The sequence below is a fragment of the Eublepharis macularius genome, chromosome 3, assembly GCF_028583425.1.
Source record: "Eublepharis macularius isolate TG4126 chromosome 3, MPM_Emac_v1.0, whole genome shotgun sequence".
Lineage (NCBI taxonomy): Eukaryota > Metazoa > Chordata > Lepidosauria > Squamata > Eublepharidae > Eublepharis > Eublepharis macularius.
Window position 1 is genome coordinate 155,578,265 of NC_072792.1, and position 25,916 is coordinate 155,604,180.

The following is a 25,916-nucleotide window of genomic DNA, read 5'->3' on the forward strand; positions in this document are numbered from 1 at the left end:
GGACTCCAGATGAGGTGTGGTTTACCTTTTGCAGTTATATCCTGCCCTTTCTTCAGGGACCTTAGGGCAGAGTATACTGTTCTTTCCACGCTTTTATTCCTCTGCTGGAATTCTGAGCTAAAGTTCATGTAGCTATCTTTTTAGTCCATCACTTTGAGTGTGTAAAAGAAAATGAAATGATGATTATGATGCCTTGAGTCCAAGGAGATAAGGGAGGACAAAAATGTTTTAATTAAATAAATAAGCAAATGTACCCATTTTTGTTTGTTTGCTTCATTTATGTCTTGCTTTTCTCTCCAATGAGGATGCAGAGCAGTTTACATTATTCCTTTCCCCTCAATTTAGGTAGAGAGGGTGTGACTGGCCCAGGGTCACCCAGCACATTTCCATGGCAGAGTGGGGCTTCAGATCTGGATATCTTGGATCCTAGTCTAACACACTAACCACTGTATCAAATTTAAGCCTCATGTGCCTAGGGAATGTTTTAATTCTAGTTTTCTGGGTTTTGTAGGAAAAAGTATTGCAAATTATGCCCCTTTTTTCCTTCCATTGGCTTAGAAGGATGCCTTCATTTGTGCAAAACAGAAGAAAGACAACTCGAATGTTAGATTTCACTTCCTTAAATTTTATAATTTGTTTTAGAATCAAATTTATCAGGAGAAGCCACATCAAAGGTAAGTGCCTCAGAACTGTGAGCAGGGTTTATCAAAGCGTTTGCAAATTGTTGTAGTGTAGAATAATCTTGCCATCTCTCTTATTTCTCAGATGTATTTGGAGCACTATCTTGAGTCTTGCCATTACAAATTATCTCTTATGATCTCTTTATTGATTTCTCATTTTTATTTCTTCTCTTTTCTTGTATGTCATAGGATGAAAAAAAAACCCTGCCCTGTTTCTATGTGTTGCTCAACCAATAATAAAACTCATGATATCATGTACAGTGCTTCAGGGGAAATAACAGCAGATGAGCTGCAACATATTTGCAAGGTACAAAGGAGCAGCTGGTATCCCAATCTGACATAGAAAATGGAGGAGATCCAGTTAGATGTAAGCTGTCTTTGTAATATAATAATTTCTTCGTTGATCGTTTTCAAGAGATTCCAACTCTGTAGATACTTAACAAAATATTCTTTCCTATATTGCTGCTAAAACACTGACTTTTCATCTACAACATACCAAGATGGTGATATGTCTTGGTCGCCCAGAACCTACAGAGCTTCTGAAGCTGGTCTGCAAGATCTACACCCCAGCCTTCTCTTAGGGTTCCTGTGTGATGTGATTGCTTTCTTAACAACCCTTTTTGGTTTTTTGGATTTGTGCTGTATCACTGGCTCATAAAAGAGTTGTGTGAATTGCTCAGGAGCACTTTATTATTTATTTGCTTTATGCATAGCCCACCTTTCTCACAGCTATTTAAAATGGATTATACCATCTGAAACAATGCATGTAATTTAGCATGAAGCAGCCAACAAAAATGCATTAGGACTAGGATCAGAAACATTGAAATCTAATAACAATAATAACAACAACATTTGATTTATATACTGCCCTTCAGGACAACTTAACGCCTACTCATAGTGGTTTACAAAGTGTGTTGTTATTATCCTCATTACAATCACCCTATGAGGTGGCTGGGGCTGAGAGATCTCCTCCATTCACTCTCCCCAATATTTACAGATAACTGAATTACGTTTTAAAGTGATGGGTAATTATTATTGTAAGGGTAGGACATCTGATACCCATTGCTTTAATAACTGCAGTTTACTACTGTAGGCATTAAGCTTTGTTTCATATGTCAAATAACCAAATGTTCTTTAGAGTGAAGTAACATCATGATAAAATCTAAGTTTATTTTTCACAACTACAAACTGGAGCGAAAATAAATTACTCCTCCATAATTCAAATATAACAACATACTATGGTATGCAGAGCGGGCCTATGGGCCATGATTTCTGTGCAAAACTAGGGGATTGACAAGTATAGATATATGTCTTTATTTTTGCACGCGCATATTGGAATCATGCAGAATTGCAGAGCTGCCCACTTAGCTCCGATTAAGATCCATTTTTGCCCATGAAACTGCTTGAGTTGTGCTCCCCTGCTGTAAACTTTCAACATTTGTTTAAGAGGCTAGGTTTTTATAAGTCGTCAGCATTTGCAGTACCTGAAGGGAAGTGGAATGCGAACCCTTTCTGTGATTATATGATCACAGAAGATTGCAATTTCAGACATTTAGGTTATCAAGGAGTACAATTACCTGCCTTTCTAAAGTTTTAAGCCCTGTAAAATATATCTTAAATATATTTTAACTGCTTACAGACTATGAGACTGTTGGGTAAACCCAGCCAGTGATACCCTGCTAGAATGGCTGCATATATTCCATTGTACAAGAAATTCTAACCGAAGTGAACTGAGTGGAAACCAGACTCAGACCTGTGAGCCAGGCAAACCCAACTAGCAGATAATTAAAGTTTAGACTTGAAATAGATATAAATCATGAATATTATAGTGAAAGTGGTCCCAATCCAGAATATGATGGCATCTCACATGTAGAAAATATTCCTCCAATAGCAGATATCCCAATAGCCAGCCAAGCAAGGAGCAGGGTATTGAGAGAGACATTTGGCCAAGCCCTTGCCTCCTCAGGAATATAAGTGGTTCATTAGCACAGTATGGTGAAGAAACACCTTGGCTTCTGGGCAGACTCAGCAGCAGAAACAGCAGCTCAGCTCAGCATCACACAATGAACACAACATTATCAGACAAAGGAGAATACAGAGAGTTACAGCAGTGAGGCTTCACAGTGGGATAGCCAGAGCTAGTACTCGGAGGACTATGAGACAAAGATCAGATGTGTTAAGTAGCTGAAACCAGACCCTATTGGAAGGATGGCCATGTCAGAATAAACAAAAGCAGGTCTAGTGGGATGCATAGAGTCCATTCTCTTCCATGACAAGGTGAAGTGCAAATGCCATCACTGGGTATAACTGGAAGAGGAGGAATTTGAGAGATCCATAACCTTGCTTACAAGGTATCCTGCCATTGTATCAGACCTTCTGGTAAAAACAACTTGACCCAGAGAACACAGATACCAGGTCAGGATTGGTAGAAGAAATCACTCAGGACTGGACATGGCAGGAAACTTGGTCACTTCTGAAAGTAATACTGAGGGATTTCATCAGATCATTTCATAAACTGAACATCCAGGTGTACAAAATTACATTAGCATCTTGTGTATACCTCCTCGTAGGATATCAGAACCTGGACTGGTCTAAGCAGTGTTGGTGAATTCAGAGAAACATCATTTGAAGCAGGCCTGCTGAACACGATAGCAGGGAATGGCATGGAGAGATCAGCGCTACAGAACATGATAGTCATGAGGACTAAAAGCAAGGGAGCAAGTTTCAAGATGTCAACAATTTAATTGCAAACGGGACACTTCCTATTCTTTGTCTTGTGCCTTTTGTTAGATGAAAATACCACTGTTTATTGAGAGGATTTACCAAAGACCAAATGGACAATCTTTGTACTCTCAATTATGGGGCTACTACCATAGAAGAAGGTGAACCTGTAGTAGATGCATGAATGAATATGTGGTGGGACGCAAGCTAAGGCAGTTACCATGTATGCATGAGTTCCATATTCATTGTATGGATCATTGGCTTTCTGAAAATTCTGCTTGTCCAATTTGTCAGTAATCTGTTGTAACCTAATATCAGACAGTGGAGAAATCCTCAAATTCTTGATTTTGTTGGGTCTGTTGGAAGCTGGTATTTCATTACTATTTTGAATAAGAGGAAGGGATTTATGTTTAAAATTGGAGAAACTTGGACTATATTTGAGAGCAAACAATCTCAAATATCCATGTTCTGACTGTTATAAATCTTCATAATTTGAATGCATTTCAGGTTTCAGGCATCAAATGAGAGTGCGGGGTCACATGTGCCTTATGACTGATCATTGAAAGCTACAAGCTGGTATCTCCTAGACTCCAGCTTTGATAACTTGCTAGTCCTTGGGTCCTAAAAACATCTGCAGTAATATTTATACCTTATGCCATTGACGGTGATTTGCTTCAGAAGTCAAAATTCTCCCCCTTCCGTTTGTTTTTACATTGAAAAGCAGCCTTTAAATCAAGAGACTATTCAGTCTGCTGCTGGTACAACAAACACCTGACTAGAGATCCCCACTAGGGGTGACCCTAAAACTTGTCTGACTTAACTGACATCAGATTGGGTAGGCGATATCCGAGATCTGTAAACATCATTTGTTGGGAATTAAATGGAGCCTGCCTGCCTCCCATTCTCTAGGAAACAGCCTTTCTTCTGGCCAATCTTAGTCCTGGGTCTCTTCAGGAGGGTTGCCTTGGCCAAGCACATTGTCCTTGGAGGGGAGGGAAATTTTAAATGGCAGTCATCACTTACGTTAGGCATTTTGCATCAAGTGTGCACTCAACTGCCCCTTGTGTCATGGGACAGATGTCTCTCTAGGCCTGACAGATCCTGTATGGGCTACACTGGGCTATTTTCTTGACAAATGTTTTGATTTTGATTATTAATTCACTACTAGCTAGTCTTTCCTTTGTTCCTTTTCTCTGGTGGGAGGGAGGGAGGGAGGATGACATTTAACAGTGCAATCGTAAGCAGATTCACTCCATTGATTTCAATGGGCTTAGACTGGTGTAACTCTTCTTAGGATTGCACTGTTGGTCATGGGGATGGTGTACTTTGGGAGAGGTATTTTTGTTTTGGTATGGGTTAGCCTCTGACTTGTTTTGATCCTTTTCTTTGCTTCTGATGAGTTTGTTTCTTGCTTTTTTAAAAAAAAAATATGGTTCATTTTCTTGGTTGGTTTTTCTGGTTGACCACAATGGGTTGCCTGTTTTCCACCTTTTTATAGATTAGTGATTTTGAGTAATGTCATATATTTAAGTTTGGATGATTAGGCTCACTTTCCTTTTTTAGATTACTCTGCAAAGAGAGACCATTCCCCCCGCCCCCCCAACAAATCAATTGCAATTCAAAATCAGCTGGCCTCAATTTTTAAAAATGCTCCCTTCTTCCACAATGTGATTGGCGGGGTGGGTGGGCGCTTCACAAGATAGACACTCTTAAACAACTGCCTTTACTTGCAGTTATTAAGTTTGGTAAAAACAAAACAATCCAGAAAATCAGCGACCATTTTTGTGCCTTTTTCTACTATGCAGACAGGATGGCTGGGGGTACGTTATTCAAGGGGCTGTAAAATTGCACCCCTTTGTCTAATCTACTCGAAACTTGGAGAGTCTTTAGAAGAGAGGGTGAACTAGATTCCCTGATATTTTGATACCATTTAGCAAGAAAAAAAATGTCTGCTCAGGAAAATCTTCCATGCAGACATCCAATTTTAATGAAAACTGAAATGGAACATAACATGTCTTCATCGTGATACAACAAAACATTTACAAGAATTCTTAAAACAGATAAACCTTCACTTTCTTAAATTATAATGTGAAATTAAAACCAGATTTTTTCCCAGTACACACTTCTAATGCCCATAGGACATATTCCCCTTGTAGAGTGCACAGTAGCATTGGCCTAGATTATTATGGGGGGTAGAAGGCTTCTGGAACTCTCCTGTTGCCCTATCCTGCTCCTTCCTGCTTCACATACTGTGCTGCTTGACTGATAGAGAAGATTGGGTTAAGAATGTGGCAGATAGGTACATGCCTTCCGTTCCTGAAAATGACCTGGTAAAAGTGTCAGGTGCTCAGCATCAGGATCACCTGTCATACTCCTGCAGCTAAGGCTGATGCTGTTGGGGGCTGGGAAACTGAGAACAGGAAGGGGTTATTGATTCCTACTGTAACCTCTCTGTAGCCTGAGAACCTGGCCTTGAGAAGTCTATGAATCACACAGCCTGATTTCCTGCTTGTAGAGTCCAAAGACTATTAGAAGGTGGGGGGGGGGAGGAAAGTAGCCACGGGGAATCTTTAGCTGCTTTAGGCTGGTCTGTAGCTGTCAGTCCTAGCAAGGATGGCATGAGAGCATGAAACTAGCATCTTATCTATAAACAAGTTTAACTCCTGAAGTCTTTTGAGAGCTGCCTGACAGCCTCACAGTAAGCTGAGTGCCAACGAATGGCCCAGAGTGGGGTGGGTGTGTGGGTGAGGCAAGCAGGCCCCTTTGCAGTTTTTGTAGGGATTCATTCCACTGAACTATGCTAACCTGCAGTGGACTGGCCCCAAACCAAGGGGTTTGACAGATGGACATAGTTCAGCTTGAAGAGACTGCGTGTGTTCTTATTTAATACTGGTGTTTTTATGTAATAATTTTAAACTAGGATATATATTTTGAAAAGACACTTTAAAGAGATTGAAATATAAATAATTAAAATTGTAACAGTTATTATTTTAATCCATGCTCACCTTTACAAAATAAATGCAATATCTGAAATTTTCTAAATATGTAATTTCTGCTGATTCATGAAAAACTTAATTTAAATGTAATTTTATTTTAAACCCCCTGCGTAACTCATAAATTTGCAAGACAAGAAACTATTGCTGAGTATCGACTTCATTTTTGTAGCTTTTGAGACAGTACGTATAATTTACATGAATTAAGCTTTGAGTAAATCCATTTACTCAGCCCCAGTCCTCGAGCAAGTTACTCCAGATAAACCTGATGGGACACGTCTAAATTCAACAACTTGATAACTGTGCCTTAGCATCTGTCTCTCTGAACAGGGAGAGTCCATTTTGCTCTTATTACTAAGTCATTAATGGACCCTGTTGGGCAATTTCATCCTATCATATATGTAAAAATCTTGTTGATCGTAAAAATAATAATGTGAAATATGTTGTGTTGGGACCGGACTAGATGTTTCCACAGGTGTGAGGATTCCTGCTCACAGAACTTGATTCCTTCTTTCTTACATCAGTCTGATGTAAGGCTCCCAAAGATTCTCTTCTTATAGGTGAGGAGACCTCCCCGGAACAAGATTTCAGGGGGGCATTTGGGCTTGCTGTAGGAGAAGGGAAAATCACATGCCATTTGCAGAAATCCTGATGCCTACTAAAAAGTTCATTAGTATGGAACCAACCCATTTTTAGTGCCCCAAATAAAAGAAAATAGTACCTATCTAATAATCTTAGCAAGAGCCACTTTTCAGAAATACGAAGTGCTGTGAACCAAGTGGAACTAGCCATGGTGCTGAAAATTCTTCCTCCAAGTTTGTATAAGGTCAGTAGAATAGGCATCTCTGTTTCAGGTCGTCTACTTATGTTGAATATATCTGGAAGTGAATTCTATATAATTATTCTCAAAAGTAATTATAATGTTTCTGCACCCCATGTTCCCATTTTAATATTTTATTTGTAGCAATGTGGCTGGAGAAGAAGGGGTTGTGCCATAGAGGTTCTCAAGGTTTAGTTTTCTTTAAGTAACATCAGTAAGTTTTCCAACTTCCAACTTTTCAGTACAGCAATATCTACTATGCAGAATACCCAATTTATTTTTAAAGATGCCCTTGTATACTTATAGCCCTCCAGGCTAACAGAATATTGAGCCTCCTTACCTGATAGAATTAGAATTAGGAAGTGCCTGGTTCAAATATTGCCACTGCCATTAGTGGACTTCAGTTTTCCTAAGGCCACTGTCATTTCACCACCTCAGTTCTCCATCTGCAACACCAGGATCAAATGGAACTGTCTTACAGGGTTGTTACAAGGATAATTGAGGTAATTAAATGCTTATCTCTTTTGTTGCATTTTATTATTATTTATCTTGCATTATTTTAAAAATCGGAATGTTAACAATGACAAAATTCCTAAGATCTTGAGAACATTTATAACAGCAATAAATGGTTGAGTGCATTGAGAGCTGCTGTAGCATAATAGTTAATAGTTAACCACTCTGCTGGTTCGACTCTCACTACTGCCATGAACTCAGCAGGTGGCCTTGGGTAAACCACTCCTCTCAGTTCCAGCTCCCCAGCTGTATTGTGGGGATAATAAAAACACTGACTTTGTTCACAGCTCTGAGTGGGGCACTAATCTGTCTAGAAGAGCAGCATATAAGGGCAGTTGTTGTTATGCTTGCATGCACAAAATGCCAGATTCGGTTGTTGGCACCGCTTAGAGGATTTCTAGTAATAGGTGCAGAAGGGACTTCTGCAATTCCTAAGACTAGGCATCACTCCCAGAATACTAAACTAGATAGACCTATAGTCTGACTTGGTATAAAGCAGCTTCGTATGTTCAAAATCAAGCTTGTGGGGCCAGAGGAATGTTCTCTCTCACCAGCTGCCATATGTGGAAACTTTCTTCTACATAGGCAGAGCTGCAGGCCATCTGTGTATTGCTATTAATCTCCCTGCCCACGAGTACCCTGGTTACTCAGCTTCTTACCTTAACAGTCCCATATGATTGCTACGAAACTCATTGGGTGACCTTGGGCCATTCATTTTATCTCACGCCAGACAACCTTCACAGGGCTATTGTGAAGATACATGGAACAGTGAGAATCCTATCTGCCACCCTGTGCTCCTAGGAGAAGGAGCAGGATAAAAGAAATGGGTTAAATGAATGGAAATGGAAATGTTATTCCATATCGAGTAATCTGTCTGTCACAGCTTTCCAGTATTTCTGAACAAAACAGTTTGCAGCAAACATTGTAATCAATGTAAACATTGACTGAATGAGTAGTCATTGCCAGTATTTCCTGTTCTTAGCCTATACTGACCTCTAGTGTCTTCTAACAGCTAACTCTGAACACAAGAGCGCAAGGGCTGGCACATTATGCATCCTTGTGTAGATAGGTTTTTTAAAATAAAGAACCTAGAAGGTAGGCTTTAAATATTGGTTCATTTGCAAATGTAAGTTGCCATCTTGAACTTCCTTGTGAAGTCATGAGAGTCTGTCTGTATGAATTGGGATGTTTAGTGTGTGCACTCTCTTATAAATGTGAATTTATTCACAGCTAATACAGTTAAAGTTTTACATGGTATAGTTTATAATTTTGTGATTACCAGCCATCTCCTTAAGAGAGCAACATTATTCAGTTAGGAAAAGGTTGGGAACATCAGGCCTATTTGTCTGATCTAGTTGCCTTCTCCTTCTCCCCCTGCCTTTTTACAAATCCTCCCAGGGCTTCTGTTTAACTGGACCCAGCCTCAGAGATTATCTAGCAAATTCCACTGTTATTTAAGCACACAAAGAACCATCTTCTCTGTGCCATTGGGAAGAACTAGGGCAGCCCTTTCCCTCCTTCAGAGGGGTACCTTTCTCAGGAACCTGTAATGCAAGTATTAACTTCAGACACATTCTCTACCAGGGCTTTACAAACTATATACTGGACTACAGCTGTCAGTCCTTGGCAGGTAGATTCCCCAAGTTCTCCACAGCAAACATGCAGGTGTATTAGAGATCCATCAAGTTCAAGGTGCTCAGACAACTGAATTGGCAGAAGTGACGTGGATGGGGTCGGTATTGTTAGTTAAGGGAAGGTTCCTGCCATCAGGATAGGAACTGTTAAAAGTCTGGGCATGAAAGAGCCTAGGGGGTGAAGAGAAGAAGCTAGGTTTAGGCTAGACAGAACAAAGAATGAAATCATCTCAGTTCCCAAGGATTCATTTCGACTTGGCCGCAGCTGTCCTTCAAGGACACTTGCTGGAGGCAGCGGGGAAAGAGAAAGTAAATACTTGCGAGATAACCTACTGCCTTAACATCAGTAAGAAACGTCTCATGCCCTCAGAGGACCAGTACATAACACAGAATACATTTGTGGCAGATATGCAGACAGGCATATATGACAACAGCAGTGAATGATTATGTATCTCCATCTACTCGGCATTTCTTTCTGTCTCTCTCTCTCTCTGTGTGTATGTGATAGATGTGATGCTATTATTTATTAGAGTTCACCATTCAATTGATCTTAATCTAATTTATCATATTAAAGGCACTGGTGTACCAAGTATGTTTATAATTCTTATTTATAATGTTTATTTTAATTATGGAGAACAGATACATCCTTTGTATAATCTGGCACTGGATCATTCATTCATTCATTCATAGTCTACCTTTTTCACTGAGACACAAGGCAGATTACACAGCACAAATCAGTATGAACAGCAGTTAGGACATTCAATACAATAGCTTGAAGACATTTGAAATCAAGAATAAATCCAAACACAAGAGATGAAACATTGCTGAACATTACATCTTTCACGCTATGTAAACTACCCAGTCAAAGAGTCTACAGCCCCTGTCCCTTTACCAAGGCGTCTCTCTTGCAGCGCAGCCCTGTGACCTCCGATTATGAAAGGGGCTCACTAGCCCTTAGGGGCTAGAAATCTCTTTCAAGCACTTGGAAGGTCAGAGAGTGGGGGATGAGTAGAGACACAAATATTAGTTTGCGTTTAGACAGAAACACTTAAGAATTTGAGCTGGAGTTAGCTAAACCTGGAATGCAGCTGGGGAGTTCAGTTGTTGCTCTTTGGAAATCTGATGTAGGATAAGCAATTTTGCTTGCTTGCAGTTTCCAGGGCTCTGCCATTACAAGGAAACTGATGCTGTTAAAGAGGCCATCTCTGACACTTAACAACTGCTAGGGAAAGCTGGATGAGCCTCTTCTTCATAAAACTATTCCATACTCTGTTTTTTGTGGGCACAGTTCAGCCTGTCAAGTCACCATGGGTTTGGAGAGAGGAAGGTATGTCTCTAGCAGCTATTCATCTTTGAAAAAAAATCTTCTGAAACAATAGGATCCCACTGAACTGGAATAATGGTTGCTTTGTAGTTATACATCTTCGCTCCATTTCTAGGACTAAATCAGAGACACACAAAGGGACCAAGGATTGATTATGTCATTTATAGTCTGCCTTTCTCACTGAGACTCAAGGCGGATTAGTACAATCAGACATTTCCATAAACAATGCCATAGAGTAAATAAATACAAGCTTACAAAGACATAGCATTAGCAAGGATCCAATACAGAGTTGAAGAAATGCTGAAACAGAACATAATCAATTCTAGGACTGGCATTAGACAACATGAAGCACAGGCAGTATATAGGAGTACATATTTAAAGCAACAGATAATATGTAAGGTAACATAGTGGTGAGGTCTATGGTCCCTTACTCATTAGCAAAGCATCTGAGCCCCCCTCCCTACAATACAGCCCTCCTATCTGAGTAAAAATAATTCGTTTTTGCATTGTTTGCGGAAAGCCATGGGAGCAGAGTCTCTCCTGACCTCCTCAGGCAGGCCATTCCACGGGGTAGGGGCCACCACACAGAAAGCCTGTCTATAGGTTGCTGTTGATTTTGCCCATGTGCAGGCTGGCACCTGCAGAAGACCCTGTTCAGATGAGCGAAGCTGCCATGGAGGAACATAGGGAGGGAGGCAGTACCGTTGGTATGCCGGACCAAGGCTGTGAAGAGCTTTGTATGTGATAACCAATACCCTGAGCTGAGCATGGTAAATGATAGGTAGCCAATGGAATGGGAGCGATGGTCATGCTCCTGCTCGCTCCTGATAACAGTCCCAATAACCAACATCAGACAATTCCAGCTAAAATACTGCTTTATCAATGTCTTTTTTAGTGCATAATTTATAATTAATCTCATCATGATTCATTATTTTACAATAAGCATGCACTTGGGCATTTATTAACACACAACATTAATAATGACATTCCATCAGCATGTGTAACAGATCAATCCAATTCTACCACCATCTGATAATCATCCCTATACCAGAGCATGTCGTGTGCTTACAAGACTGCTGTTTGAACAATGTGAAGAGGCTTGACATAAAGGAATACTCCTGGTGGGTGCCAGGGTTTCTGACACCAAAAATATCAATGTTCCTTTGTGAGCACAGATGTTTTCTCAGTGGGATCTAATTGTTAGGCAATGAGTATGTTCAGGTTCCCATCAGAGACTGAAGAAAGAAAGCTCCTCCCCAAAAGAGCCTTTTGAGCAAAGAAAGCAGCAGAGAGAGAACTATGAGTTGGCTGAAGTGCCTTGGTGTAGCAGTCTCCCGGTTTCTCTTTGTGGATCTGATGTGGGGTAGTAGATCTGCTTCCCTGTAGCAGTGCCTCTTTGCCGCTACTCATACAGCAATGCAAAAAACTGCTCTAGGATTCCAGTGCTGTCTCCTCCCAACAGCACCTCCTCTTCAAATGGGACAGGAAGCCCAGCCCCAGGAATTTCTTGAGAAGTAGAATGCATGTAACACTAATCTGCCCTAGAATTTATTTATATGCTTACTACATCATCATCCCACACATCCTGAAAGGAGCTCAGGGCAGCATACATCAGACTCCCCGCCTTTATTTAATCTTTGTGACAAACCTGTGGGGTAGGTTAGGCTGATAGAATGTGACTGGCCAAAGGTGCTTCCATGGCAGAATGGGGATTTGAACTCAAGTCTCCCAGGTCCTAGCATAACACTCTAACCACTACACCGATATAAAGTTGGAGAGGTGATTGAATGTCTTTGAAAAACATATACACATGAAGTTGTCTTCTACTGAGGCAGACCTTTGGGCCATCAAGGTTGGTATTGTCCATTCAAATTGGCGCCAGCTCTCCAGGGTCTTATACAGTGGTCTGTCACATCACCTATTGCCTGGTCCTTTTAACTGGTGATGCCAGGGATTGAACCTGGCACCTTTTGCATGCCAAGCAGATACTCTATTATTAAGCCACAGCCTTTCATAATAGAGTTTTGTAGTTTTATTTCATTTGTACCCTACCTTTCTCTCTAACAGGGATCCAAAGTGTCTTACATCATTCTCCTCTCCTTCATTTCATCATCACAAGAAATCTGTGAGGTAGGTTAGGCTACGAGTATGCATCTAGCCCATGGTCACCCAGCAAGCTGCCACCAGCAGAGTGGGAATTCCAGCCTGGGTCTCCCAGGTCCTTTGACGCGCTGGCTTGTCTGTAAGTCCAGTTGAACTGAAGTCTGTGAAAAAGAGTATCAGTCACCCCAATGAGTCCTCTTGGAGATGAGAGGTGGCAGCAGACAGTACCAGATTTAGAGGCCTTCTGGGCTAAAGCCCCACCCAACCTGCCAGGCCACATGCTCCTACAATATTGTCATCAATATAGCTAGAACTGTAGGGAAACAGGTGCTGGATACGACACCAGCTCTTTCCTTCAGTCCTTCACTGAATATGAAGGCCTCCACAGGCAGTTTTCAACCACACATCTCTCCACTTTCCACAGCTATCTCCCTGTTCAACTGGGAAGGGAAAAATCTCCTCTCCTTAGAAGATCTACCCCTTTCTTTGACCAGTTTGGGAGTCTGCACCTACTACCCAAACCTTGCTGCCAACTTTCCCAGTTCTCCTGTCAGTTTTGAAACTTCTTTTCCTTAGGACTCCATCTCTTCACTCCTCACACTGGATCTCTCTGCTAAGACTGAAACAAGATCCTCTTCTCTGAGCTCAGCTACCCAATCCAGTGCCTTGGAGTAGCCTGCTACTCAAATCTCTCTGATTCTGAGAGGGATTAACCTTGAACAGTTCTGCAAATGTGTGTACAACCCTTCCATGCTTCTTTAAACCATTCAGTCCGTCACTGAAGCATAAAACAACAGTTACACAGTTGTATTGCCATGTGTAGATTAGAAGAGCTGTCGAACTCCAACTGTGATTCTCAAAAACTTATGCTACAATAAAATTGGTTAGTCTTAAAGGTGCTACTGGACTCTTTTTGATTTAACTCATATCAATATATCCAATGTGCCAAAGTGCAGAGAGTATCTGAGAATGACAGGAGTGTCTTAACTTTATACAGCTGTCAATAAGGTAATGAACCTAAGACGTTATCTGTGGTGTCCCTCTGGCCAGGAGTTAAATTATTTGATATAGGAAAGCTAATTAGATGCTCAGGGCTCCTTAAATGCACGCTTGAATTGGAATCAAGCCTGACCAGAGTCATCCGGAAAATACATTGGACAGGGAATGCTCTTGCTCCCTTGGATGCTTTCCTCATATTGCTTTCTCAATGCAAACTGACTTTCCATCAGAGCATCTATTCCTCCATACTGGTACCAGCATGTTGCCACCCTCAAGTGTGGAGGAGACCACCGCTCCAGGGAAGGGGCAATTTGCACAGGGGAAATGTGGTCAGGGAGAAGGTTAAATGCTCACTCCTTGCCCCATGGATCCAGTATGAGCATCCTGTGGCTGCTCTCTGCTTCAAACAACATTTAGAATTAACAGAAGAGGCCATCCTCATGGGTCCTAAACGCAGTTTGGTGGTGAGCAAATGGCAGAGATGAACGAATGTGCTCCTTTCGGCCCACGCCGCTTCTCCTACACCGCTCCAGTCAACGGGGAGAAAGGGGAGATACCGTCTGGACTTGTGCTGGTTAAGAGCCATTCTTGCGGGCAAAGAACAAGGCACGATCTCGGGGGAAAGAGGCTCGCCGACAACCCCTGAAGTCCAGGGCGGGCCTGTTAAGCCAGCGCCAGCTTGGTGGCCGCAGCGTCCTTCCCCGGCAAGCGCCTGGTGGCCCCTGAACAACGCTATACATGATGGCAAACGCCAGCCTGCTTCTCAGAGGCCGGCGGGAGCAGGAGGGGGCCTGGCGTGCTAACAGGATTGCGTCTGCTTGGCATCAGCCCAGGCAGCGAGGGGAATCCGTGCCATGCCCAGACCTCCCCCCCACCCCCAGCTGCTTGCCTCTCCAGCCGAGCGACACCCCACCTGGCTGCTGCAATCGCGCTGATTTGCATCGCAGCCGACGGATCGGACGCCCCCCCCTCCCGCCCCTCGCAGCGTCCCGGGCTCCGCAGCGAGGAGCCGAGGCCAAGCGGGGCTTTCGCAGCTCCTGCCGCAAAGAAGGCCCAGGCGCCAGCCGCAGTAGCCACGCCGTGCGTGGGGGCGGGAGCCGGCGAGGGGATGGCGCGGCCGCTGCAGCCCTAGCCGGCCTATGGACTTTGCTGGGCGCCCCCGCCTTGGCCCTGAGAGCGCAGCATGCCGAACCCCGGCGGCCTCGACAAGGCGCTGAGGATGTCCCTGCAGAGGAAATCCAAGATCCACTCGGCTGCGGGTAAGGCCGGGGTCGGGGGGCGGCAGCGGCGGCAGCGCCCCCAAGCCCTCCCTCCTCCAAGCCGACTCGCAGCGCCCGCCTGTCTCTGCAGCCCTCGAGCAGACGCTGCGGGTTCGGCAGCCTGTGCGGAAGCGCTGGCAGTTTTCGGCGCTGGAGCGCGGGGCGGGAGGGGGAGCCGCGGCCCGGTTTTAATGGCAGCAGCGTGCGCGCACACACACACACACCCCGCAGCCGGTGAGCTCATCCTGGTGGGGGCAAAACACGAGCTGCAGCCGTTGCAAACCTGCGGCAAGGGAGTGCGGAAGGAGAAGGAGGGGAGTTGCAAATCTCCCGGGATTGATCCGTTTCCACTTTCGCTTTTAATGCTCTCCAGAGAAGAAGGGGGTGGGGAGAAATCTCTGCTCAAAATGCGGAGATTTGAATGCATACCGAGCACCCACCGGCACAGCTGCAGGTAGAGAGCCGCGCACGCCATCTCAGTAGCTTTGCACTTCGCTCTCTGCGTTTGATGACGTTCGGTCTGTATCAGGGCAATCCCCAGGCAGGCGTAGTTGGGAATACGAACTGAGCACAGTGAGACCCTGCTGCAAGTGAATTACCAGTTCGGGGTTCTTTGCCGCCTCCTCTCCGCAATTTAAACCCCCTTTACCTTCAGCCGACCAAGTTTCCTATTCCTGGGGGTGCATTTAGTATTTTGCATGGGAGAATCACGGTTATTTAGGCGTAGGAACTGACACGAATCCAGCTGTAGCAGGGCGGCGCGGGGGAGGGGGGGGAGTGAGTTCTGTAAGACCAGTGGAGTTTACTTGGAAATAATGGCGTTTAATTGGGCTGTAAATTGGGTTGTGTGCATTCATACCTCTCGAGATGCTTAAAAATAAACTCCCTTGCCCACCCACCAGGCACATCAAGAGCTGCCATGTGCTAAATCAGCCCTTAGCCTCTAGATGGATGCTCTGCTTGCTCTGGCAAAACAGAAACTCAAGCCAACTTTCAAGCCCTTCTGTTGAGATCATTTATTTCAGGGTTTCTCAGACTTCCTGGTCTACCTTTTAAACTTAATCTCAACAAATGTAGCCATCTGCTCAGTGGGTGAGCGCATCACACAGTCCTCATATGGGTATGTGTGTGTTTGCAGCATGGGGAGTATATTTAGATTGGGGTGAAATTCTATTATATTAAACACTGCATCCTGCCTGTGTCTCCCATTCCTCGTAGTCTCTTGTCCCAATCCAGTCTCCATCATGCAACTACATGGCCCCCTACCTTGACACAGCCAATCTGGCCACCTGAAATCATGGCACAGTAAGATCAAAACTAGACTACTGTAATGCACTTTACATTGGCCTCCCCTCAAAGCTGACTCGGAGACTCCAGTTGATGCAGAACGCTGCAGCTTGTTTACTCTCAGGAGCTAGATAGAGCATGTATATTGTGCCCGTTCTTCAGTCACTCCATTGGCTTCTCATTTACTGGGCTCAGTTCAAGGTCATGGTTATCATATTCAAAGCCCTTCATGGTCACATATCTTTTTTTTTTTTGAAAAATTTTTTATTGGGTTAGAGCATTATTATTTTTACATTACATTCAATTTTCCCCTAATTTTTCGTTTCTAACCCCCTCCCTTTCCCCCCCTTTTGTTGACTTCCAACAGCTTTCCCACCCTCTGTCCCTTTTCCCTTACTTCTATAAAATTCATCTGTCTAAAACAAATATACATTCTCCATTATATTAAGCAGTACATCTTTAACTCCTTTACTTATTATACACCCAAACCGTACGTCTTTAGATAACCAATTTATCCCATTTTCCAGTTTTGAATATTTCTATATATCATAAACCTATACATCGTAAACCATAAAAATTTCCCACATTTAAATCAAACAATTTGATTTATTCTCTATATATTACTCATTTCATCTTTTTATGGTAATTCTATCTAACTTATCACATAATCAATCAATTTAACTCTTCTATGCATTCAGTTTGGTGCATATAAATCTTATCAGAGAAAGAAAATATTGTTAGTTACTCAATCCTCATGTTTAAACCTTATCATTAATTATTCTCTATCAGTATTCTATCACTTAATCTTTACATATCTATATATATCTCGATCAATTAATCTAACTGCTTATAAATTCACATTTCTCTTCCTCCCCCGGTAAAGTCACCCCTCTCTTTTATACTTTTATTATACTTCAGTAGTTCTCAAACCGCCACAGTTTTCCTCCCACCTCCCATTTCTTCTCCAGATATTGTTTCAGCTTCTCCCAGTCTGTGTTAAACTGCCCTGAGTCCAGATCTCTCAGTTTTCTTGTCATCTTGTCCATTTCAGCCATGTACAGCAATTTGTAGATCCAATCTTCAATAGTTGGCACTTCTTGTACTTTCCATTTCTGCGCATACAAAAGTCTAGCTGCTGCAGTCATATAAAATATCATCGTCCTATGATGGGCTGGAATTCCCTCCATTCCCAAGTTTAGCAGCAGGAGTTCTGGGTTCTTATTTATTTGAAACTGTAAAATTTCACTCATTTCTCTTATTATTTCCCCCCAGAACTGCCTAGCTACCTCACACGACCACCACATATGATAGAGGGAGCCCTCATGTTTCTTACATTTCCAGCATTTGTTAGATGTATTCAAATTCCCTAGCGCAATCTTCTTTGGTGTCATGTACCAACGATAGATCATTTTGAAAATGTTCTCTTTAATATTAATACATGTCGTTGTCTTCATTGTAGTTTTCCACAAGTATTCCCATGCCTCCATTGTTATTTCTTTATTAAAGTTTATAGCCCATTTCACCATCTGTGTTTTAACTATCTCATCTTCAGTATACCATTTCAACAGTACTTGATATACCTTGGATATTCTTTTCTTGTCTTCTTTAAGAAGGGTCTGCTCTAGTTCCGAGTTCTCTGTTCGTATGCCCCCTTTTGCAAAGTCCGAGTTGTATAAGTCTCTAATCTGTCTATACTGAAACCAGTCATAGTTAGGTGATAGTTCCTCTTGCGTCTTTATTCTAAGTTTAGATACTTCAATCTTAGTTATTTCTTTATACGTTAAACATTGTTGTTCATTATCCACAGCTCTCGGATCTATCACCTCATATGGAACCACCCACAAGGGGGTTCCTTCTTGTAGGTAAGTTCTGTACTTCTTCCAGATTGTATATAGACTTCTCCTTACAAAATGATGCAGGAACATCGAGTTGACCTTTACTTTGTCATGCCATAGGTATGCGTGCCATCCAAAAAATTTTTTATATCCCTCTAGGGCTAATAGTTTCTTATTCTTTAATGTCATCCAGTCTTTTAGCCAAACTAGGCAGATTGCATCATGGTAAAGTCTCAGATTGGGCAGTTGCATTCCGCCTCTCTCCTTTGCATCTTGTAGAACTTTTACTTTCACTCGAGGCTTCTTGCCTGCCCAAACAAAATCTGATATTTTCCTCTGCCATTTTTCAAATTGTTTAGAGTCTCTGATGATTGGTATTGTCTGTAACAAAAACATTACTCTTGGTAACACGTTCATCTTAACTGCTGCAATCCTGCCCAACCATGACAAATTCAGTCTATTCCACTTGATCAAGTCTCTCTCTATCTGAGTCCATAATTTTTCATAATTATTCTTGAACAAATCTATATTTTTTGCAGTCAGCTCAACTCCCAAATATTTCACTTTACTAGTTACTTCACAGTCCGTTGTTTCCATTAACAATTGTTGTTTCTGCTTAGTCATGTTTTTACATAGTATCTTTGACTTCTTTTTGTTAATGAAGAAACCTGCCAAATCACCAAACTCCTTGATCTTATCTATCACTTTTGGCATGTTCTCCAATGGATCTTCTACAATTAACATTATGTCATCTGCAAATGCTCTAACCTTGTATGAATAGTCCTTTATTTTTATTCCTCGTATTTCCTCATCTTGTCGTATTTGTATCATCAGAATCTCCAATACTAAAATGAACAACAATGGAGATAACGGGCAACCTTGTCTTGTTCCTTTACTAATCGTCAATTTCTTGGTCAATTCATCATTCACTACAATTACTGCAGTCTGGTCTCTATAAATTTCTTTAATTGCTCTGATGAATCTTTCTCCCAATTGTAGCTTTTCCATAGTGGCAAACAAAAAGTCCCAGTTTAAATTGTCAAACGCTTTTTCAGCGTCTACAAAGAAGAAACCAACCTCTTTACCACAACGCTTGTCATAGTATTCAATAGCATTGATCACTGTCCTTAAATTGTCTCTTATTTGTCTGTCCGGCAAAAAGCCTGCTTGTTCTTCCTCTATGACTTCCGAGAGCCACCCCTTCAGTCTCTCCGCCAATATCTTCGCAAAAATTTTGTAATCATTGTTAAGTAATGATATAGGCCTGTAATTTTTCACGTTAGTCAGATCTTGGCCCTCTTTTGGGATCAATGATATATTCGCTTCGCTCCAAGTGTCTGGAATTCTTTGATCCCTGAAAACTCCGTTCATCACCTCTTTTAGGAATGGTGCCAGTTCGTTGGCCATTGTCTTATAAAATTTAGCTGTAAGTCCATCTGGCCCTGGCGCCTTTCCTAGATTTGCGGATTGTATTGCCTTACTTATTTCTTCATCAGTTACTTCACTGTTCAACTTGTTTCTCCAAGCTTCCGAAATCTCTGGAAGTTTAGTTTTCTCCAAATATGATGCTATTGATTCTTTGGTTACTTCTTTTTTATTATACAGCTTCGCATAGAATTTATAGAAGGCTCTACTAATGGTAGTCTGCTCCAGGTACGTTTTATTTTCTTCACAGATTTTATTTATTATTTTCTTTTCCCTTTTCTTCTTCAATTGCCATGCCAAATATTTCCTTCATGGTCACATATCTATGTGACCACCTCTTCTCCCATGTTCCACCACGGCAGCTTGGCTCGTCTGGACAGGGCCTTCTGCAGATACCACCCTGCAGTTGGGCAAAAACAGCACCTTGCCCACACATGCTTTCTCTGTGGTAGCTTCCATCTTATGGAATGGCCTGCCTGAGGAGATCAGGAAAGCTCCCGCACTTCTGGATTTCTGCAAAGTATGCAAAACTGAATTATTCAGGAAGGCTTTCTACACAGATTATAGGGCTATGTTGTAAGAGGTATCTTAGAGAGATGCAACAGAGAGAGTATTCACTACTCTGTTGGGTACTCTGCTGATGTAGATGTGTGCCTACTAGTGGGTTTCTTAGTTGCAAAACATGCCATGTAAATTAGTTATGCTTTGTTTCAGAAAGGTTTCATCACTATGCTTAGCTTTATGCTTGTTTTTCCAAATCTTCTACTATTGTACCTTTGGATCTCTTTCCCTGATTGTCCTGTTGATAATTATAGTACTTTGCTCAGTGAATGTTTGATTACATTGTATTTTCACTTGCACTGTGTAATCCGTCTTGGATCTCTGTTAGAAAGGCAGACTATTAACAACAACAATAATGGTCAGACTGAATGCTGTGAGCCAGGGCTGTGTAGTGGTTTGAGTATTAGTCTAGGATCTAGGAGACCCAGGTTTGAATCCTTGCTCTGCCATGGAAGCTCAATGGGTGACTTTGGACTAGTCACATACTGTCAGCCTAACCTACCACAAAGGGTTGTTTTCAGGATGAAAACATGTAGGAGAGAAGAACAATGTAAGCCACTTTCCCCATTGGGGAGAAAGGCATGGTATAAATAAATAAAGGTGAAGATCCATTATTGGCATATGAACATTATGAAGGAGCCTTGGGGAGGGGAGACTGGATTGTGGTTGCAGCATTGGGGAGAAGGAGGGTTTATGGAAGGCACATAGCGTTTGCCTGAGTTATTCTCCATTCCTTTTCCCTCCTGCATCCCCTTTTGATAGCCAATTAGATCTTTCCTGGGGTCCATGTGAAGGAACAAGTGTGCAGGTTGGTGGGCAAGGCGGGACCAGGGGATGAAAACGAGTCCTTTCCTCAGCAGAACTGTGCTTGAAGAAGGGGAAGTAGGAGCAGTTTCATCCCCTTGTGTGTCCTCTCTCTGGGCCCCCTCCCCACTGCATGGCTATTCCTCTTGTGTGAATCCCATGACAATGGGAATAATCTTTCTGGGGGTTAGAAGGGGCTGAAGGAACAGGGAGAAATGGAAAGTTCCACACTCATGCAGGGAATGGTGAGATATATGGCAGTAGGAGCAGCAAAAGACGTTTTGATATCTGAGAACTAAACTACAAAAGACGAATTACTGCTCCTCAGAGGGTTTATTTCCACTTTGAAACTGACAGAGCCTTCAGGAGGTGAAGAGGAAATAAACAAACCCTCGAAGGAGCATCTTTGCTGGCTGACAAAGCCTTCCAATCTGTCTTTTAAAACTTGGCTTCCCGGCTAACATTGTGACTCCCTTAACGTGAGCGTCCTCATGTAATTCATCTCTTGTAGTTTAGCTCTGAGGCTGAAGATCCAAATGGCCCCAAACTAGGGTTCAGTGATGCTCCCCTAGAGGAAACCATGTGAAAGCACGGGCTGCCAAGGTCACATTACTCCCATTGTGTGATTCTTTTTCATTTTAACCTACATATGCAGTAAAACGTCCCAGTGGACTGTGCCCCATGTTAGTTAATGAGAGGGAATCAGTGAGAGAGCTAGCACCGTGTAGTGGTTAACATGTCAGGTTAGGTCCTGGGAGAACCGGGTTCAAATTGTGGGATCTTCCGTGAAGCTCACTGGCTCACTTGGGCCCAGTCACTGTTCTTCAGCCTATGTTACCTTGTAAGGTTGTGAGGACATAGAATTGGAGGAAGGTTGAGATGAAATTTTTTTTTTATTTTTTTATTTTTAATATCTAAAACAAAAACCTACAAAAAACTACAAAAGTACTAAGAAAGGGGAAAAGGGAAAGAAGAAAGAGAAGGGGAAGGAGGGCTGGAAAAAGGGGGGAGGTTACATACAAACAATAAACACTACACTACAATGTATTGTCGAAGGCTTTCACGGCCGGAGAACGATGGTTGTTGGGGGTTTTCCGGGCTGTCTTGCCGTGGTCTTGGCATTGTAGTTCCTGACGTTTCGCCAGCAGCTGTGGCTGGCATCTTCAGAGGTGTAGCACCAAAGTCTTTTGGTGCTACACCTCTGAAGATGCCAGCCACAGCTGCTGGCGAAACGTCAGGAACTACAATGCCAAGACCACGGCAAGACAGCCCGGAAAACCCCCAACAACTACACTACAATGTTTTCCCTTCATACTGCCATAGTTAAAAATTTAAACCTTCATAAAGTAATGATGGAGTGGTTGACCTTGCAAAATTCAAAATACAACCCATATTAAATTTTCTTCTTCCCCCCCCTGGGCCTCGGACGCAGTTCTCTCTGAGCAGCTACAGCCACTGTGCTCACTGCCTCCCCCCTCCCTTCAGGCTTCGAGTCTTCTTCATTTTGCATGATATCTTGCCCGAATTCTTGATTTTTGTCCACAAAATCCCTTAGCTGATCCTCTGAGTTTATCTTGTAGGCTTGATCTTTATAATTAAACCAAATTCCTTCCGGAAATAGCCATTTATACTTTATCCCTCGTTCCCTCAGGAGAGCTGCGAGCTTTTTGTACTTAAATCTTCTTTTCTGAACTAGAAATGGAATGTCCTTCAGTATCTTGACTTTATTTCCCAGAAAATCCAAGTCCGCATTATATGAGTTAAATAGGATAGTGTCTCGGACCTTCCTAGATGAAAACTCAATAAAAATCTCGCGAGGCAGCTGCCGCTTCATTGCATATTTTGAAGAAGCCCGACGGACTTCCAAAATGGCGCTTTTTACCTCTTCCTTAGTTGCCCTCGCGGGTGACGCCAATATTTCTGAGGCAAACTCCCTTAAATCCTCGTTTTCCTCCTCTTTAACATTCTGGAGACGCAAAACAGTCTGTGTTCGTTCCACTTGCAGCCCGATCAGCTGGTTTTCCACCAGCTTTAGCTCCTTGTTCGTTGCTCTCATGAGTGACGCATTTTCCCGAGCAGACTTCTCTGCCCCCCCCCACTGCTTCCTTAATGGCTTTCACATCGCTCTCAATTAAGCCCACCCTTTGATCTGTTTCATTCAGCTTGTCAACAAAGGGTTTTATGGCTTCAATGACCGACCTTTTCACCAATTCCTCGAGCGACTCCGCTTTTCCCTGCAGGGCAGCCGAAATTGACTTGCCCAAAGCGGGACTCTGCTTTTTTGCTGCCATTTTAGGGGGGGGGGACCTCCAACCTTCTGAAACTCAGCGAGGGGGAAGAAAACCGAGTCTCCTTAACTTCAGATCCCACCACTCCTTCGCATACGCTTGTAATAACAGAAGGGATTCGCTTACTTACATGCTTCCGCCTAGTCCTGTTCTTTGCCGTTTTCCGTGGCTCGGCAGCACGCAAGGTGCCGCGCACGTCTGCTGGCCTCCATGGGGACAAACGGGCAATTTACCCCCTGCCTCGATTTGCCAGAGGGCTCTTCCCGCAGCGTCCCAGACCCTGACTCCCTCCCTGGGAGTCCTGGGGGCTAATCTTTGCAGATCAGCCGCCCGGTCAGGCTGCTCGGACGTTTCCTCTCGGACCTGCGAAGAGGAGCGTCCGACATGGCCGCGAAAACGAAACCGAATCAGGTTGAGATGAAAATGTATGGCTATCTGGAAATCCTTACTTGGGTCATGCTCCTTCTGACTAACCTATCTCATAGGATTATTGTGAAGGAAGAACCGCATCCACCACCCTTGGAGGAAGTGTATGATTTAAAAAAGGGGGGAAGTTGAACCTCAGACCCGCCCAGATTTATGGGTCAGGTCTCTTTGTCGCCCTTCCTTCTGCCATTCACAGCACACAAATTATGCTATCTGAAGTGGCTGCCTCATTCTACCACTATCCAAGACCCTCAGGATTTGAGAATGGAGGTTTTCACTGGAATTACTAGGGCGAAATATGGGATCTCATATGCGTAAAACATGTTCTACCACTCCCCTTTGGTTCCCCTGATGCTGTTGCACAGTAGAAATTAAGCTTGTCTCTTGTTCTCGTGCATAGATTTTAGGAGCTGCTGATCGAGGGTAAATATTGATAACAGCATATGCTGAAGAAGACAGGAGGCTGTAGAGAAGATGTGATGGGTGCAACCCTTTGGGGGTGATACCAAGGACGGTGCAGACCCTTTGGGGGTGACCCTTCTGGTTTGTTTCAATTCATAGGGAAAATCTTTTTTCCCCCATCAAACAGTTTACTTATATTTCAGTGAAGAAAGGTCTGCTAAGGGCATCTGCTCAGTGGAATTACATCTGCAAAGTCATTTGAAAAACATAGGCGTTGTGAACTATGATCTAATATAGCTGCATTGAGACCTATCAATACAAAATACTGGTACTGTTCAAAAACAAGACTAATGGAAGCTGCTGACATCTGGCTGTAGTCCTGAGATTTTGGCTGTGGAACACGTATGTGGAACTGGATACTTCTAAAAATTCATTTGCTGTAGCTATTACTTACAATTCAACAGTTCCAGGTACCTAAACCTTCAATGAATATACGAATCTGTATCATGCTGAATCTGACATTGCATACAGCCCTATAACGTTTATTCCATCTGGCGACATAGGGTTTCAGCAGTGTTTCCATGCCCAGCTATTGGAAATCCTTTAGCTGGAAATGCTGGGGATTGAACATGATGCATCTTCTGCCTAAGCAAGTGCGCCCCCGTTATGACCCATTTTTATCAAAAAGTGACACCTTGAATCCTCTCACAGTCATGCTCATGTCTGGTCCCTAAAACACTCGTGCTGGCTTCCAAAAGAGAGAGGGGGAGAGAGAGACTGACCATCACTGAGAAATGTCAGAGTTTTTGGAATCCTGCTGTAATTCTTTTGTAGGTAGTCTCTGTGAATGCTGGTCTCCACCTCCACTCCCCCATCCTGGAGGACCAGAGAAGAAGAAGAAAACCGTACAAAGAGGAGCATTTTAACAAGCTCATACATATATTTATTTATTTAGAAAATTTGTATGCCACCTCTCCAGAACTTCCTCAAGGCAGCTCACAACTTAAACAGTAAATTAATACCAACAAGTAAATAAAAACAACAAAAACAAGTCAATCCTTTTTTTAAAAAAAAAACCTGGTTTTTAAACCAGTTGGTATAGATCTTTAATATTGTAAGTCTCCTTTTTCATTTGAGGGGGGTGGTATAATGTTCTAAGAAATATTCAGAAAATCAGATAGCATCACCATCACGTGGGGGAAATACTATCCTGCTCTTGTTTCAGAAAGTTCTGAGCACTTAGTCTTCAGGTATGTGATCTTGCTTTGTGTCCTTACATTAGTATAAAGAAAACCAAACCGAAAACCTTCATTTTTCAGCACCTCCCTTGATAAATTTTGCAGTGTCAAACATAGACGGCCAGAGCTGAGGTTTTAGATTTGGTTTGGGCACTAAAAAGAGTCAGTTTAGCAGGGGAACTGTTGTAATTGTTACAGCAACCCATTGATGGGCACATGTGTTCAAGGAAACAGATTAATTAGGAAGTGGGAACCTTGATTTCAGTCACGGATTTTAATCTGCTCTTTTCCAGTGGTTTAAATTTCCCTGACTCAGCCAATCCACCTTGCTTTTCATGGCCATTTTAGTACATAGTCAATACGGAAGAAAGTAGGCCTGTGCTGCGTTTTAGTTGCCCCCATCTGCAGTGAGGTGGTTGCATCTAACTGCCAAGTTGTAAAGCATTCACATGAAGGGCGGCCCACCTATACAGGCAAGCTAGGCTGTCTCTTGGTTGGAGGCCAGGATTCCAGGGCTGCCTTCCTTAGCTGTGGCTGCCTGTTCTGTTGTAGGAGGTGCCCAGAGGCAGTTTAGCAGCCCTGGGACAAGGTCATTGCCCTTGCA

At 42.8% G+C, this 25,916-nt stretch overlaps 2 protein-coding genes across 2 annotated transcripts in view; both read left to right on the forward strand.

Moving 5' to 3' along the window:
• The first annotated feature begins 1,440 nt into the window (after positions 1 to 1,440).
• RNF6 (ring finger protein 6) lies at positions 1,441 to 3,275 on the forward strand. The gene is given in 4 exon segments (XM_054974445.1): positions 1,441 to 1,446; positions 2,704 to 2,912; positions 2,914 to 2,985; positions 2,987 to 3,275. Coding segments are annotated over 4 exon segments (576 nt in total).
• An 11,732-nt stretch (positions 3,276 to 15,007) lies between these two features.
• ATP8A2 (ATPase phospholipid transporting 8A2) overlaps positions 15,008 to 25,916 on the forward strand; it is a 460,059-nt gene continuing 449,150 nt past the window's right edge. Inside the window, exon 1 of the mRNA XM_054973360.1 lies at positions 15,008 to 15,046. The gene's annotated coding sequence lies outside the window, so the exon portion shown is untranslated. The remainder of the gene's footprint in view (positions 15,047 to 25,916) is intronic.